The 18,445-nt window shown below is 42.0% G+C and overlaps 1 protein-coding gene across 9 annotated transcripts in view; it reads left to right on the forward strand.

Annotated features, from left to right (window-relative positions):
- NRG1 (neuregulin 1) overlaps window positions 1-18,108 on the forward strand; it is a 460,758-nt gene extending 442,650 nt beyond the window's left edge. For 6 of the 9 annotated variants that reach the window (XM_064735370.1, XM_064735371.1, XM_064735372.1 and 3 more), the window contains 5 exons: window positions 3,710-3,812; window positions 7,427-7,553; window positions 8,075-8,205; window positions 8,695-8,898; window positions 12,860-18,108. In XM_064735370.1, coding sequence (XP_064591440.1) covers window positions 3,710-3,812; window positions 7,427-7,553; window positions 8,075-8,205; window positions 8,695-8,898; window positions 12,860-13,511 — 1,217 coding nt within the window. In that variant the 3' untranslated portion in view covers window positions 13,512-18,108. Of the gene's footprint in view, window positions 1-3,709; window positions 3,813-7,426; window positions 7,554-8,074; window positions 8,206-8,694; window positions 8,903-12,859 lie in introns of those variants that run through there. The other 3 variants (XM_064735366.1, XM_064735368.1, XM_064735374.1) reach the window with 3 other exon arrangements.
- The last annotated feature ends 337 nt before the right edge of the window (window positions 18,109-18,445 follow it).

Genomic DNA, 18,445 nt, shown 5'->3' on the forward strand with positions numbered 1-18,445 from the left:
ATCTTTTAAGTCTTATTCATGAATAGACTGTACTTATCTGACTAGCTATTTGTATTCAGAGGTACAAATAATGCATTACTTGAATAGGCTAACTTGAAATTCAGGTCACTTTTACTTTGGAATCTCCCACAATTTTTGGTAAATAAAAATATAAAAAAACAGATGGTGAGGCAGTTTTCATTCATGTTCTTATTAAAAATGCCCCCACAAAATGTCATTATCTTTAGCTGTGAACTGTGGAAAACCCATTACAAGGCCAAATTTAAAAATCACTCACAACCCAGCTTCTTGTTGTTATTATTATTATCCTAAGTTAGCAGTAATTCCCACTCACATATATTAGATTATAGTGGAAGACGTACAGCTACATTAGCATATGAGGAGTTAAATTAAAGTCCTTTAAAAGACTGACATGCAAATTATGCTTTATATTTGAAATTACATTAGCAGAACAACCTCTTGGAATTAAATTCTTTTAAAAATCCCCAGAGATATGTAAGAAGAAAAACTTTAAAACAGAGCAACTTCAAGACTTCACATATCATCAGTTATGTATAAATTAGAGTCATGTGAAATTAACTGCATAATATGAATATTTGAAAGGCTGTTTATGTAATACCTTGACTTAAGTATTATTATGATTTGATTTTCCTAGCATTCTGTAGGGTAAAAAAATTATTGAAATTATTTTTAATACTTAACAGGGTAAAATCTTTCCTAAATTCTCACTGCACATAAAATTCTTTACAGATTTTCCTGCAAGGCTGCTATAAATTTTTTTCAAGGTAGTTTAATCAGCATATGTAATTTAGCTGGATGCCATTAACTGACTCAATAAGCATTAACGCTGGTCAGAGACAGAAGGCAGTTTTGGTGCAAGATGTAGTGTAACCCAAGTGCCCCCCAGGAGTTCTTCACAAAACTCTTCTTGCCCTTAAACAGAGTCCAAGGCTTGTCTTTGAGGCACCATGCCATCTGCAAAGCCTTGACCAGGATCCCTGTCACGTCCCACTGCCAGCATCCTGTCACCCTCACTGGCCCTGCAAAACACCTGGGCATCCCTCATTTGGCCCTGGCTGTCCCCTGCCAGCCAGGAGCACAGCCCTGTTTACAGGAGAGCTTGCTGGTTTGCTGGGCATGACTTGCCCAAGTGCTTTCCTAGGCAGACCTTGCTCCTGGAGTTTGAGGGAGGGCAGCACCACCATTCATGCACACCATGCCAAGCTGCTTTTTCCTTCAGGCCTTATTTCAAAGGGCACAGGAGGGAGCTAAGGCTATGAAAGCAGATCCAGGGATTTAGTTTCCCATGCCCATCAGGACCTATAGTCCCAGCAGTATTGCTGGTGCTGAGAGCATTGCTCAGGGCTGCACTCACAGCCCTGCACCCTCTCGTCATCCCCTATCCCCTGCAGTGAGTGAGCACCCAGAAAGTCCCACACATATGAAACCAGCCTCAGCTCACTGGCAAACTCAGTCAGGCCATCACCAGCTCATTTGCAACTGCCTCAGCCTGCACCAAACTCCCCAGAGTCGGTGCAATTTTTCCTCAGGACAAAAACTGAGCAGAGTGTCCACTGTTAATCTTCTACTTCCTCTCCCTTGTGCTCAAAAAAAAAAAAAAAAGAGGTTGATACATCATTATTCATTTTGCTTTCATAAGCTAACAGCTGACAGCATGACAATAAAATAATAATAATAAGTCAAAGCATTTCAAATTAGCCCCTAAATTGCTTAGCACAATTCTCCTGTTTCCTGTGACATCCTTGTAATACACCATTTCCATGGCTAACTAATAAGCGCTTTCAGAAGGGGCAAAAAAGGGAAGGGGATCCAGTGCCACTAACTAGCCTAGGTGAGGAGTTATGCTGTATGAGAAATCCCTTCACACTCTGCTTCAACCTTTTTTTTTTGTCCCCAAGCATTTCTTCTCTCTGGTTTTTTCCATTTCCAAGCATGCTGTGCCAGGCCTGTAGTTTACTTCTGTATCCTTTTTTCCTGTCTTTCCTTTTATTTCACCTTCCTCTTTTTCTTTGTCATAGTTTGGTGTGGTTGGAGTTTCAGCCATTTCTTTCTTCTCTTCTTTGACTTTCTGTTCTTGGAGTGATATTTATTTTTCTTTAATAAATTTTTGCAGCATCCTAGTTTTACCACACTCACTTCTTCTTTCCTCTTCCCCCATCTTTGTTAATAATTAGTGCTATTAATTTTGTCTGACAGTGCTCATGACCTGTTTGCTGGTGTTTGATTTAAAGTGGGTTTGGCTTGTAAGACAAATTTGTTCCATGCTGTGGTGCATTGTATCAGAGAAATTAAGATTTATTTTTGCTTTTTGCTTTGTTGCATGGAGTATTTGCCACTTACCTCCAGCAACTTTAAAATAAAACTAGACAAGCTCAGGAAACACAAAGAAGGGAAGTCTACTCCCTGTTCAGTAAGGAGTATTTTCCCCTGAACTGATGTGTCATTTATGACACCACTTCATTTGGACATGTGAGAGATACATGGCACATGTGAGAGATCACTGTGCTCCTCTGTACCAGACAGATGTAAGTTCCTTCCAGCAGGAATAATGCTGACATTTATCCCAAAGGTAGTGCAAAGCTGTGCAGTTCTAATTCATTCATTTATTTTTAATCACCTGCTGGTATTCTGACTGTGGTTAATATGGCAGATCACTATTGTTCTCTCTGCTTAATCAAAACCAAGACTTGAGTAAAGCTGGACATCCATTTTTGTCCTAACAGCAGGAACACAAATCCTCATCTGTAAAGTGTCAAAACAGAACGCGCCTGTTTCAGAACTCCTTACGTAACATTTCCCCAGCAGAGCACTCAGCACTGCTCTCTGCCAAGCATGAGCAAGGCTGGAAAGCATCAGTAGCTCCAGCCCAAACATTAGCAGTACTACTAACACTTTTATAAAAGTGAAATATCTCCGATGAATGAGACTGGTAACAAATTGTCATCGCTGAGCAAGCTACCACCCTAGATAGAGAGTTCCTTTGTTGGTCACAAACAAGTTGAAACTCTGCATTTCTCTCACACAAAGCACTGCTGGTTGTGGATATTGTGTTTTAGGAGGAGCACTGGAGAAAGAGTCTGAATTTTATGACCAGAGCTCAAAACCTGTCTTCATTTCCATTGGTGATACAATTACAAGCCAAGCTCATGTCTCAAATGTACAAGAGTATTTTGAAATTTCTCCTGTAAAGACAGCTGAGATATAAATTGACGTGGGACCAGAGGGATATTGCATGTGAAAACAATCCAAAAAAGATAATAAGAAAATGAATTTCTCATAAGACCTGTAAAAATGGCTTTCATTCCAGCTGTCTTTGCAAAACTTTCAAAGCATTTGCAAATTTTTGTTATTACCTTACCACACTTCATTTTTATTTCCAGCAAATGCTGTGTTTGTCAACTAAGAAGTTGTTTCTTAGATAATATTCTTGTTGGCTTTTAAAAAAAAAAAAAAAAGTGACTTTTGACTGTAATTCTGTAATTGTTCTCATCCCCCGTATCGTGTTAATAGTTTGTGGTGTAGTTCTGTTCTTGCAGTCAATAATGAGTCTGCCTGAAGTGTGGTGGCTGTGTCTAGGTGTGGCTGTGTGAATCTGTGCGGTGGTTTGTAGCATGACAGCTGTTGACTGTGTGCTCCTCGCCTAGCCATCCTCCATGTTGTGACTTTCTCTGTTTTTGTCCCTTTCTAGAAGCTGAGGAACTGTACCAGAAACGGGTGCTGACCATAACTGGCATTTGCATTGCTCTTCTAGTAGTTGGCATCATGTGTGTGGTGGCCTACTGCAAAACCAAGTAAACTTTTCTCTTCTATTTTTTATCTGTGGTTGTTGGTCAGGGCCTTCCCAGTTGACTGTAGCTTCTCTGGGCATAAGGTTGTATCTGGGTTTCTCTAGAGGTGAGCTGAAGAGACAAACATGTGACCAGGGTGCTCTGGTCCAAGCGAGATGAATGTGAGTCTCCATGTCCATCAGCACAGCAAAATTAAGAGAGGTATCTGAAAGATTCTCAGTCTTCAAATGTAATTTGAATTTTTTTGTCTTTTTTTGTTTGCTTTCTTTTCTGTCACCCATTTCAGCTGGTTTCCCCTGTTGAAAAGGAACAAACTCCAACCCTGGAATCACGTTGCTTTCCAGCAGTGAATATTATGTATAAGCCTAATGTGTTTGTAATTGAGACACAATTAATGATGGTAAAAGTTACTATACACCAAAGCCAAAAAATTGAACACAAAAGCGCTCTCAGTGCAAAAGTAGGCATTTAAATGTGTTCTGTGAGTCTCTAAATTACAGGGGGTGACTCTCAAACATGCATGAGATGCTCTGGACTATAAATTACACAGAACATCAGCAGAATTTCTGCTGCCAAAACTGGCTGCCTTTATAAATCTCCCCACCAAAACACAGAAAGACCTTATCATAAATATTCCACGTTTGTATAAACCTGATTTACTGTTTCAAGGCCTGATTGGCAGTTCGTTTTTGTTGTAAGCCCCACCAGTAATGGATGTGTTAAAAGTGGGGGAGGAGGGAGGTGATTTGTTCCGCTCAGCAAGAGTCCAGACACATACACACAGCTGCTTCTACCCATAACCTTGTGCCAGTGGTCAGTGGGGAGCAGCTGAAACAGTAATAAAAAATCAGATCCATTACTACTTTTTAGAAATCACATCCCCATGTATTTCAACAGACATTTAGTTGAGATCCTGAAGTAAGATTTTCTGTATAAAGAGCCCACAGAATCCATCAGGGGTCTGGATGCTTTTTTTGTCCCAGACATCAGCAATCACTGTGAACCAAAAGTTAACTGTTTTCAAAAACAGTTGATGAGTGTCCCATGCCAGGACATGGCCCTCCAAATGCAGCAGTGATGCCAGACTGGTATCTGTGAGGTGATTTGCATATGCTCTTTTCCCTAAATAGGGGAAAACTCAGAAACCAGGATAAATCTTGGAATGGTGTTAGAACAACCTATGTAATAATCTTAATAGCTGAGATTTTGTTGGTCTCCCTGCAAGAAATACTGCTACTAAATTGCCAAGGCGTTAGCTTCAGATACTGAGTCTTAATTCAGAGGTACTTTATTTGCACATCATTTACACTGAATATAAAAGCTTCTTAAGTACACACTAGCTTACCCGTTATTCTCTCATCTCAGTTTTGTATAGTAATTTCTTTTTTTAGTTAGTGTCCTTTTACTACAGGACCACCAGCACAGATAAAAGCATGCAAATTCAAATACACTGGTCACCGAAGGTAGAATAATGCAGATTTCTAGGGACAGATTCCCAGATTACATGTGCCAGGATTTCAATCCTGTGGATGACAAACTCAAACTCCTTCTAGAACTCGCTTTCTCTACCATGTTCAGGAATTCAGATTGTTCTCAGTCTCCAGAGCCTCATGAAGGGGAGCTTTAAATCAAGTTAAAACCTTGCCTGAGTGCTGCTTCTCAGCCCAGGAGGTGTTTGGGTAGCTCAGACATCTCCTAGCACTGCTCAAATATCTCTATCACCTTAACTGCTTACATGTCCTAAGATGATGCCTGGTTATCCTCAAAGCATAAAGTCCACATGAGCCACAGAGTGTATCCTTCTGAGACAGGAGCATTTCCAAGACAGATGTATCTGCATATGCCATTCATGTGATGTGATATAAATTAAGCATTTTCCACTATCCAGACACATATACACAGAGAAAATATGTGAAATGCTGTATGTCAAATCATGTTTTCATTGTCTTTAGGCTTCATTACTATCAAGCTTCAACATGTTTATTGCACTTCCTTACTCCTCCTTTTCTGTAAAGCTTGAAATAGTCCCCTTTGAGTTCAAACCAGGATTGAAAATAGTTATCTCTTACTCTGTCCTACCCTGCCATCACTATCTGCATACAGCTTAGTATTTTAGCTTTTGCTACAGCCAAAGTCATATGCATTCCAGAGTGTGTTGAAGCCTGCATCCTCCCTTCACTGCCCTGGATTCTGTGAGAGTGTGGTGGAAGTTCTCCAGTGTAATGAGAGAAAACTGGGTAATATTCATAAATTAAGTCTGAAATTGAATAGCCCTTTCTCTGGTTATTTATTTTGGTGTTTTAATTAGTGTGTTCTGCATGGCCAGGTTTTACTATGCTGTAAGTTTTGCTACTGACAGCTTGTAATGATTCTGAAAAGTTCTTCTGAGGAGAGCTGGAAGGATTACAGAATGACAGGAACATTTAGATTGGAAAAAAACCCTGTGAGATTGTGTCCACTCTTTGAATGACCGCCACCTTATCAGCTGGACCATGGCACTAAGTGACCAGTCATTTCTTGAACACCCCAGGGTGGGTGACTCCACCACCCCACTGAGCAGTCCGTTCCAATGCTTCATAACCCTTCACATGAAGAAATTCCTCCTGATGTCCAACCTGAACTTCTCCTGGCCCAGGAGGCCATTTCCTCTTTTCCTGTTGCTACTGGCCTGGGAGAAGAGGCCACCCTCACCTGGGTACAGCCTCCTTTCAGGCAATTGTAGAGAGTGAGAAGGCAACCCCTCCTTTTCTTCAGGCTGAACGTCCCCAGCTCCCTCAGGCGCTCCTTATAGGACTTGCACGTTGTTAGCAAGTGGGGAAACAGCAGCTAAGGACAGGAGACAGTAGAAGCATCAAAGTCAGTCAGAGATCATGTCATTAGTAAATGGATAGTTCTACTAAATGCATTAGCACCCATGGCATCCACCTGGTAATCATTAGGCTTCAAAACAAATCTGATGTTGCTGAAACAAAACCTTCCAGAGCTGCCAGGAGGTCTGTAGGCTCAGGCCTATGACATTTACTCTCACTTTGGATTTCTGAGGCTTAGTCTGCACTCTTCTATAACATATTTATGTCTTTGAAGTACATTGTTGAGGTAGGTGATGAATCCCTCCAAAAAATGTGTAACTGCCACATCACAAAGACCATGTTCCAGTGTCTGCAAGCAAGCCCTGAGGCACAGACACCTCAGCTCTCTGTGGTGAACGGAGAGGTGTAATTTGATGGGCTGTCAGAAGCTCTGCCTTGGCCCTTGTGAGGGTGTCAAAGTGTCTGGGTTAAAATATCTCCCCCCTCCCTTCTGAGTGCAGAAAAGTTCTCCTCCTAAGACAGAGCACTGCTTTGAAATGGCTTCCCTTTTCCTCTCACTTATTCCTGTCCCCCCTTGTCCTGCTGACTCCTGGAAGGGTTCCCAAATATCTTTCCCCCTGTGCTAGTCCCCACAGCTCCAGCTGCAATTAGGCCTGTGGTTTTCAGAGTTACTTTGAGCTCTAGCAGTAGTGGAGAAAATTCTGGCAAAAAAAGTGATGTTACATTATTATCACCAACATCAATATGCTGAGAGGTGCAGCTGCTCTCCTTTTGTCTATTAAAATTGTTTCTGTGTTTCATGCACAGGAAGCAGAGGAAAAAGCTGCATGATCGCCTTCGTCAGAGCCTGCGCTCGGAAAGGAACAACGTGATGAACATGGCCAATGGGCCACACCACCCCAACCCGCCACCCGATAACGTCCAGCTCGTCAATGTAGGTTTCACTGTACCTGTTTCAGCCTAGGCTGCCAGTGCCACAGGAAAGCTCACCCCACAGCTTTTAAACATCTACCTGCTGCTGCAGGCTGGTGACTGATTTCTCTCGGCTTTCTCCACACAGAAAAAATTGCTATCACAAACTGCTGCCGTCTTCTCCATCAGAGAATAGTATTTTTGGTGTATCTGATGGTAATGGGAGGTTGCTTTTCCACACATCTGTCTACTGGGACTCGTTCCCTTGTTAACTACATTTTTATAGCTTGTTTGTGATGCAGACCTTTGCTACTTTCATCATTTGTCTCCTCCTATTTTGAGTCTAGATGGGCTATGTACACAGAGGTGTACATGAATGTCCTCAAGTGTGTCAGTATGGTTTCTGCATGTATTTAAATGACAAAATTTGTGCTTTGCCACATGTAAAACATTGAAAGCTGGGAAGGAGGGATTGGGAATTATGTCTACAGATGTGGTGTGAATTACAGTTTGTAAACCTGAGGTTTGTCTGGGTTTTTTCAGCAGTACGTTTCGAAAAATGTAATCTCCAGTGAGCATGTCATCGAGCGAGAAACAGAGACTTCGTTTTCTACAAGCCACTACACCTCAACTACACATCACTCTGTGACAGTCACCCAGACATCTAGCCACAGGTACTAGAGGGGACGGCAAATAGCAGTTGTAATGTCTGATCTGTTGCTGTTGTAAAACCAAAAAATGTGTGAAACAACAAAGCAGGGAAGATCTATGCTCCCTTCATAGTGTTTTCATTTTAAGGCTAACAATATTTGATGTCATATCACCTAACTAATTATCTTCCCAGGAATTGACAAAGACTTTTATTTTCTGAATGTCATTCCAATACTGTCACACTGAATTTTAGTATATGCAAATTGCTAAATCAGTGACAGTTCTGATAACTGGAAAGCCCTCCTTCCCTCTCCTTTGATCCATACATGCAAAATCACTTTTATTCCTGTGGATTCTCTAAATTCTGCAGCTCCAGTTACCCACCCGAAAGGCATATTCTGTGTGGCAACAGAGCCCCTTGTTTCCCTGTCTAAACTTCTGCTCGTGCACAGTTACCGCCAAAGCCCACTCTCACACTCCCCCTTTCTCTTTCCCTGGTTGCTGCTCTCCAGCTGGAGCAATGGCCACACTGAAAGCATCCTCTCTGAAAGCCACTCGGTGCTCGTCAGCTCCTCCATGGAGAACAGCAGGCACGCCAGCCCAGCAGGGCCCCGGGGCCGTCTCAATGGCATTGGAGGGCCTCGGGAAGGGAACTGCTTCCTCCGGCACGCCAGGGAGACCCCCGATTCCTACCGAGACTCTCCTCACAGTGAAAGGTAGGACGAACCACCCCATTGCTTTCAGCTCGCAAGACCTGGTGTTTTCTCAGGTGGTTTCAAAGCTTGGGAGCACAGGAGAAAATTCGGCAGTGCAGCTGTTCATGTAGGGCATGCATCTCCTTATCCATAAAGGTGGAGAGCTGAGTAGCAGTTTTAAAGTCTACCAAAAGCATTTCTTCCCTTCTTGCCTCTGCTGAATTTAGTCCTATTAGCCAGCAGTTCACACTTGGAAAAGCTCCATTGGAGTAATTAGTCAGAAATTTCCATTGGAAACTATAAACAGAACTTTGCCTACTTACCAATTTCTTAGAAGATGCAACTGAGAAGGCTGACAGATTTTGCAGTGAGAAAGTACTGTTTTGATCCACAGGAGGAGAGCACTAAGGACTCCTAAGCAGTACAGAATTTATGCCACCACTCACCTTCTGGACTGTTCCAGCTCCTGAACTCCCCTTAACCCTTTATTAAATAAAGGAAGAAACAGAAAGTGCAAGCCAGAAGGGCTCAGGTCATTATTAAATCGGGAATAGTTATAAATAAACCTGGCCAGGAGTTTTCCAACCAAGTTTTTCCAACCAATTCTTTTTCTCTTAAAAGATTGGTTCCTCAGCTGCTGTGGTCTGCCTAGAGGTACATCAGTCACAAAAAATCTTTAGCTGAAAAAATCCTGCTCAGGTTTAGGCTAGCATTTTAGTTCAAGATGGCCCCAGAACTGCAACAGAAAGATTGACAAGAAACAAGACATTTAAAAAGAGCTTTTATGCCTGGGATCATAGGCAGAATAAAAGGAAAACAAAAGGTTATGGACCAGTTCTCTGAAGACTTCGAAATCACAAGGGATTTGGCCTTGTGGAGTGTCCATGATGCCAGAAATGCAGCCAGGCAATCCCCAAGGAGACTGAGTTGTGTAGGAGACAAATTGTGGTTTTCATAAAAATGAATGTGCACATACAGCAAACACCATTTCTGTGGTGCTCCCTCTGCCGCACAAACAACTGCTAAGCAGCAGGAAGAGGGATCACTGAGGAAGAACCCTGAGCGTAGTACCACCAAGGATAATAAGCTACCCTCTCATTAAAAATTTTGTGTTATTTACTATGGGATTTAATTTGAAGATACGTAGCTCACATGACATAAACAGCCATGGCTCCAATCCAGCAGAGCACTTTGACAAGATTATCTTTTAATTGTGCAAGTAGGCCCACTGAAATCAGCAAGATTACTCACATGGGTAGAGCTCAACATGTGCTTAAGTGCTTTGCTGGATCAGGACCTGTAACAGTAAATACCATGTTGTCTCCTGCCTGGGAACCGAGCAGGATGCACGGCCACACGCCTGCCAATGGTGAGTAGTACAGCTTAGTATATTTGGGCATCTGCATGTGGAAAGTGAAGACCATTCCTGCTGTCTGCCTGCATTGCATGGGACACCCAAAGCATCATTCTAATACAAACTGTTTAGATTTAACTGGGGGGGGTGGAGTTGGGGGAGAGGAGAGACCATATTCCTTTTTGTTTCTCTAAGAAAAAAGAAGGCATTTCATCAATTATTTTGTCTCTTGAAGGTTGTACTATATAGGTCAATAACAGCAGCATTTCTATGATAATTCCTCAGGCATTGACATCCTTGCCTGTGCCTGAAGCAATCACAAATTTGGAACATGGGAGATGATAGTTCCCTGGGCATTAATTGCAGGTCTCATCTTTTTTTAGCAAGCAAGAAATACATCACCAGTTGTTCCTGAGATGGCTTGTGTATATAAGGGAGAAAGTGAGAGTTATTTGGAACTAAAAATTACTCAGAAACATAAAGGAATGTAGGAGCTGACAAATTACTTCCTGAAGCCATCACATGTTGCTGTACTGAGAATTAGTAGACCAAGGCTCTACTCCCTCAATTTTCAAATTAAATTGAACTGACATTACAAGGGGTGTTTCGCATTACCCATATACTTGCTGGATCCCATGCCCTGCCACCTGTGTACACAAGCAGAGGGCACAAGCAGTTTTGTCTTGGATGTCCTTAGCTGTCTTACAGGAGAGAAGATCAAAAAACACCATCTCTGCACAAAAGGCTGGACTATATGATGAAGCTGGCAGCATTTAACAAGTTAATGTGTGCTGGATGGCCATGGGTACGCTCTGATCCCCTTTCACTGAGCCAGCATAGTTGGCCATGAGGCTGGATAAATCAATCACCTTTTAACCTTCCTTTCAGGATGGGCTAGAGCTGCACAAGTTCAGCTCCTGAGCCTCAGATTGCAGACAGCAGCTAGTTAGCACTGCTCTGTTAGGGTGTGGGGGAACAGACCAGAAATGTGTGAATGCACAACACTCCAGTGTGAGTAACTTGACACTGTTGGAAGCCTGCGCAGTACATTGAACACATATAACCAACTCAATGGGTTAACAGAACAGTTTAGCTAAAATCCAGTGTGTCACATATATCCGACAGTGTACCAACTGGGAAAGTAGAAAGGCTTCAGTTTTTCAGACAATGCCTATTAAAAATGTGAAAGGAATGCAAGGCTCACTCATGGAAGCAGAAAAATTACTTAATTCATCCAATACACAGACCTATTCGTTGCCCTTTTTATAACCAACTTGATTAATTCCTTTGCACAACTCCAGGTTTGGTTTTTTCCTTTCTCTTGCTCCTCAGTTCATGTAAATCAATGTGCAATCAATGCGCCTCTAGTGAAATCAATTTATGCTGCTGCACATCTGTCCAGAATCCATCCCATTTTCTCCCTTTTCCTGTAACTCCATTTTTGTCAAGTGTAATATGTGCAACTGAGTCATAGATTGGATAAGAAGGATGGATTCAGGTTTATTTTGGTAATTTCAGGCTCAGATAAATAAACCACTAATGGAAAACTAAACTACATCAATCGTAGACATACAGCTTTTCTCAGTGGGCCTGTGATGGTGCTCAGAACAATTTTAACTTTAGACACAGACGAAATTCAGGCTGGTGAATTTAGGATAAGAATAAAAGCAATGCCCAACCACGCAAAGTGTCATGCTGGGCACTGTGCTTTTGATTGAGTGGTTTTAGGCAGATCCTCACCTGGCATGAATCCACATGACCTCATAGCATGTCTACTGATTAAAACTAGTTGAGAGCTTCACATTTTTTGTTCTCTTTGTCTTTGGGACAAACCCTGCAATGGCACCTGAGCTTCATTTTCAGAAATCGCTTGTGACCACTATGCTTCCCACAAGAACAGGGAGAAGTTTTGCAGAGAAGACATGGGCACTAGGCCAGACAATCCTGTCTTCCAGCATTTGTTCCCATATGAGGACAAATGATACTCTGTGCTGCTTTGCAGATAGATCTACTAGCCGGGGTAACTAGCACCCAGGAGTGGAGCAGCACAAATGCATCTTTGACTACCCTTGGTGATTAAAATTAGCAGAATCTGGCTCTATATTTTATTCAAACATTACTTTCCTCCCTAGCCTGAGACAGTTTGGTTGCCAGAAGAGGGTGAAGCCCCAAGAGGACTGTCCTTCAGTTCCCTTCCTTTCTTTCCCCCTGTCTGTTTGCATGTACCCCAGATTCTGGTCAAATCTTTCCAGAAGTGCAGCAGCTGTTTTCCTTTTGAGAAAATACTTGCAAATGCATTTTGTTTCTGGCAGCCTGTCTGTCTCTGAATCCCATTCTTGGATTCATTCCAAAAAGTTATTCTGGTAAAAAATTTACAGCATCCCCATGGCTGGGCTCTGGGAGTTTTGCTGTGCTCCTCCTGCTTTCATATATCTTTGCCCAGAGTCCCAGAAGTCAGCAGTTTGTAGGATTAATAGGAACAGGAAAGGTTCCTTAGTAGCCCTGTGTGAGGATGCTGGGGATCTTAAGGGAATCCTTGCCATTTCTCTCCCAGTCCATGTGAGCTGCTGTTTTTACAGGTCACCACTGCTCCTATGCTCACAACCTGTCCCCATCTCTTTTCTTCAGGTATGTCTCAGCTATGACCACACCAGCTCGCATGTCACCCGTTGATTTTCACACTCCAACTTCTCCCAAGTCCCACCCCTCCACGATGTCACCCCCGGCTTCCAGCCTGACCGTCTCCATCCCTTCTGTGGCGGTGAGTCCCTTCATAGAAGAAGAGCGACCTCTGCTCCTGGTGACTCCGCTGCAGCTTCATGAGAAGTATGAGCACCACCTTCAGCAATTCAACTCCTTTCACCACAATGCCACCCATGAGAGCAGCAGCCTGCCACCAAGTCCTCTGCGGATTGTGGAGGACGAGGAGTACGAGACCACGCAGGAGTACGAACCAGCACAGGAGCCTCCAAAGAAACTCACCAACAGCCGGAGGGTGAAAAGAACAAAGCCCAATGGCCACATTTCCAGCAGGGTGGAAGTGGACTCTGACACGAGCTCTGAGAGCAGCAGCTCTGAGACCGAAACGGAAGATGAAAGAATAGGTGAGGATACACCATTCCTGAGCATACCGAACCCCGGGGCAGCCGGTCTGGAGCCAGCCACTGCCTTCCGGCTGGCTGAAACCAGGACTAACCCGGCAAATCGCTTCTCCACACCAGAAGAGTTACAAGCAAGGTTGTCCAGTGTGATAGCTAACCAAGACCCTATTGCTGTATAAAACATAAAACACATAGATTCACATGTAAAACTTTATTTTATATAATGAAGTATTCCACCTTTAAATTAAACAATTTATTTTATTTTAGCAATTCCGCTGATAGAAAACAGGAGGGGAAGAAAACTTTTATAAATTAAATATACGTATGTACAAATGTGTTATGTGCCATATGTAGCAATTTTTTACAGTATTTCAAAAATGGGGAAAGATATCAATGGTGCCTTTATGTTATGTTAAGTTGAGAGCAAGTTTTGTACAGTTACAATGATGGCTGTCCCATAGTATTTTGCAAAACCTTTTAGCCCTCAGTTGTCCTAGCTTTTTTGTGCACTGCATTATAATGACTGGATGTATGATTTGCAAGAATTGCAGAAGTCCCTCTGGTCGCTTGCTGTAGAGTCTCAAAATCAGAAAGCCCTGTAATGGCACTCTCACCCTACTCCACCATAAAAACACACATATACACACACACAGAGTCAGAAAGGAAAAAAAAAAGATTAAAAAAATATTTAAAAAAGTAAAAAAAAAAAGTTTCTTATATGAGAACTTTTATTTGCTTTCCGTATATGAGATGAGTTTTGTCTGCTCTCTGCCAGCCAAAAGGTTTGCTTCTTTGAGCACTGGGATAATAGTAGATCCAACAGCATGCTACTATTAATTACAGCAGGATAACAAAAAACATACAAACAAAAAAAAGCCAACCTGCATTAAGTAATGTTACTTATAGAAAGAAAGTAATACTGTGATTTTAAACCAAATATATTATTAATCAGAGGTTAGCTTGTAATCACTAGGAGCTGCCATTTCATTATTTTCCAGATATTAATTGTTCTAGTTATCCCTTAGGAAATGGGTTTAAGTTAGCTGAGGCTTTGAACCCAATACTCTATTCAAACAAAAAAGAAAAAAAAAAGAAGAAAAAAGAAAAAAAAAAAAAAGAGAAAACATTTATATTAGTTTATGTTAATGGGGCAAATATAATAGATATCTGTAATCAAGCAAGGAAGAGATCTAGCTGGAAAACAAATGCCACTAATAAAAGTGCAATCAGTTTTCACCTCTATTTCTTAATGTTGATTTCTAATACATTACTTATTCTTTTGTTTCCACTCAATTCTCTTCCCCTTTTTTCCTTCCTCAGAAGGAACCCTGACAAGCTTCTAGCAATACCTTGTTAGAGTTGCTGTTGGAGTAAGGCTTACTCTTGGACAAAGAAAGGCCTTTCAGGGAAGAAGAACATGATTTGCTGAATGGTTAAAAAGTATAGGCACGTAGGAAGGACAAAGCAGATGTGTGGAGTTTATTTCCACTCACCTTTACTGACTCCATTAGTTGGGTTGAGAGAGGCAAGGCTGATGCAGAGCCCATTTATGAAGGCAAGCACACCATGTGAGTTACAGCCCTAGTAACCCATGTGTGACTATTTAATATCAGTGTTTATATAGCCAGTGACAGTCTTGAAGTCATTGACTAGTAATGAACAAGGATGCTGTCAGTGCTGGAGTAGATGCATCCATCCAGACAGAAGCAAATGGACTCTTTTGCACTGAATTCCTATCAGTTTAGTCAGGGTCACTCTGCCTCTTCTATACTTTTGATTTTTTGTTGTGTGTTCAGTTGGCACAGCATTGACTCAGGATTGATGTGGAAAACAAATGTTTTTCCTAGACTCTGGGGATTCTGAAAATGAGAACATGTGTTTTACAGGTATTACTGAGCTCTAAATAAGAGCCCTGTCAAGACAAAAATAATTTCAGCCAAACTACACTCATTCTTTGGGCCACATTCTGGTCCTAGTTAAATGAAGAGAAATACATCAAGGAAAATTTGTGAGATGCAAACCTGAGGTACAAAAGTCCCTACTCAGTAAATTGTTCAAGCATATGCTTATGCTAATCCCAGCAAAAGTTACCTTCAGCATGTGCTAGACTCTCATTGACACATCCAGCACATGCAAAAAGTCAAGCATGTGCCTAAGAGTTTTGCTGAACAAGGTGTCCTATTGATTTGAGGCTGAAAGCAAAGTATAGCAAAAGAAGATCTTTACCAGGATGATAAAAATCAGTGATTTCTTCACTGTATAAATAACCATATCACATTAGTAAGAACACAAGTGAGTCTACCTGAACACCAGATTCAGCAGAAAAAGAACAAAAAAAAAAACCTTAGTATAGGAAACAAAGTTGTCCACTAGAATGTCAGTGGTAGAACCAAAAGGCTAGGAAACTAGCACAGCTTTGGACTATGTGGTGGCTGAAATGGCACTGCTTATTTGAGAAATCTGTGGAAGATGGCAAATACATACTGTCTGGACTTAAGTCCCCTTTGCCATTTTTCCCTGTGTGTACTTGAACACACTTTGCCTTTGCAGACTGAAACAAAAGCTCTCTACAAATTCTATACGCCATATTCTCATTTTCATCCCTTTAGTCATGCCTATTTATCTGCAATCCCATACAGCAGAATATCCATCTCTCCAGTAACTCTGCAACTCAGTAGTACAGAGGGTCAGGTGGGCTTTCCTAATGAAGGCCACGAGTTTCCAAAAGATTTGCACTGTTGAGTTTCCTTGGGCACTTGAATATCTTCCCTTCAGGAAGGCCTCTGACACTGCAAAGACCTTGCAGGACAGATGAGACAGAAAAAGGATGGCAGAGAAACAAGAGATTTGCCCCAAAATCACCCATCTTAGTGGCAGAATAGAGATTATAAGACAGGTCTTTTGTAAACTCCTCCAGCATATATCAACCACAAGGCCAGCTCTCATTTAAGTATCTATAATAGCCCAGACAGATTAATGAGGATGGAAAGGGAAGAAGCCTTGATGTTGAGTAGATTATTTGACTACTAACACTGTTATTGTGGAGGGACAGTACAAAATGAAGGAGCAATTCCATACTTGGGAGCTGTACATGTGAGATTTGTTTGGAATAGGTCTAGGGGAAAATGTCACACCTCTTGTGTTGCAGTGCCTCAAAGTCAAATTGTTGTGCAGTTCCTGATATTCCTACCCCTCGGAATATATAGCAGTGTGTTATAGAGCAAGCATGAAATTAGGCTGGACACTTCACATGGACCTAAGAACAAGAAAATACAATTGGGGATATGGCTGCCTAAGCCCTTAGATCTTTGTGAAGAACCCAGCCTTACGGCACAATTCATGCAGCAGTGAATTCGGGAATTGCCCTGGCTTGGCACGCACAGAAGCGGGAAGAGTTCACCGACCCTCACCTCTCAGCTTGTGTTTATCACACTGTGAGCGTGTTTCACACCAGTCAGGTCCACGCCCAGAAGTTAGTGAGTCTATCTGGCCACAGGTGCTGCTGGCAGGCTGCAGCCAGTTCCTGCTGGCCAAGGGGCTGGAGGCTGCAGCAGCATGGAGCAGAGCAAGCAAGTGCCTACAGAAAAGGCCAGCTCCCCTGTTGGGGATATTTGCTTCATTTCCCAGACCTTTGAGCCAGGGAGTCCCAACACCCTTGAGCCAGGCAGTCCCAACACGCTTGAGCCATCACTGTGTGATGCTTGCCAGTTCTTTGGCTGAAAGTCATGGCAAGAAGAAACATACTTTAAAGAGGGGGGAAATATTCCAGTGGTGGCAGAGTTGTTAAGATTGTCCTGGTTTATTTCCATGTCATTTCGTTTGAGCCATGAGTTTTTCCTGTGTATGTGTTTACATGCAGGAATTATTCCAACATGGAAGGTTTCTTTCAAGAGTGTATAGCTAGATAACGTTGTGCACAACCTGGTACAGCCTGCCTATTTAAGGGGTGTAAATCGTTACAGCTCCATACAAGTTCTTATGCAACAGAGAAAAGCCTACTCCCTCCCTTTGGCCCAGTTACTCCCTTCCTCACTTGAGCCACCCCAACACACCCAGGTTTAAGAGGTCAATCACTGCCTTTATCAGGGAAACAGGAAAGCTCCTTCTTTCCAGTACTCCAAAACAACAATGCTGCATCTCCCTGCTTCTCTCACACACACTGCAAGCAGTTTCCTGAGCATCCAGGATACCAAACTGGTGTCTCCTCAAAGGACACACCTCTCAGCATGTTGAGCATTTCTTGGCCCTGCAGTGTGGCTACTTACCATTACCTGGGTCTTACTTCTAGTAAGAAACATACAAGCACCTATGAAATGCTGCAGAGAACGGCAGACAAAGAACATGGCCAATTATCATCATTTGTAATTCTCTATTCTATTGTAAATATGTCTTGTACATATGTGGATGTTTTCATTATTTACTGTCTTTATGGATATTGTGTTAAATGAAACGCTCTTAGTTTATTGTGTAACACTGTAAATAACATCCTTTATTATTTATGCATAGGCATCTAACACTCAGAGAAAGTTATCCTCATATTATTTTAAGATATATGTCAAAAAGATGTTGCATTTTTCCTTTTGCTTTGAAAAAATTGTAATATATCCTCTTTTTCCCCTCTTTTCCTTTAAAAAAAAAATGAATGCTAATTTATTGTTCAGGAGAGAAAGGGGATGTAACTGAAAGGCAAACTGTTCAAAGAACATGCTGTGGAAGCCACAAGCTACTGATAAACTAAAGAATTTATTACCCCAAATACAGCAATAAGTAATTGTTGATTTATTAAGGTTTTGTTATTCATTTTCAGTAAAAGAGGTGCTGGATTAAATTGCTTATGTGTGGTCCTGGCCCAGCTGCTCAGCAGACTGTGCCAGGTCACTAGCTACCATCTTTCTGTATCCAAACACTGTTGTAAAGGTCTTGTTCTATTGTTGTGGACCACTGTTCTTGAGATTTCTGACTCGTCCCTGTGGGGGTCTCTGGCAGACACTCTTGCTCCTACAAACATTTTTAGTTTCTTAAGTTAGAATTATTAGCTCTACCCTGACCATTACTACTTAAGATGGATGGGGTTTGGGGAGAGGGAGGAGTTGGGGGAGCGGAAATGACACAG

This window comes from Zonotrichia leucophrys, chromosome Z (genome assembly GCF_028769735.1).
Source record: "Zonotrichia leucophrys gambelii isolate GWCS_2022_RI chromosome Z, RI_Zleu_2.0, whole genome shotgun sequence".
Lineage (NCBI taxonomy): Eukaryota > Metazoa > Chordata > Aves > Passeriformes > Passerellidae > Zonotrichia > Zonotrichia leucophrys.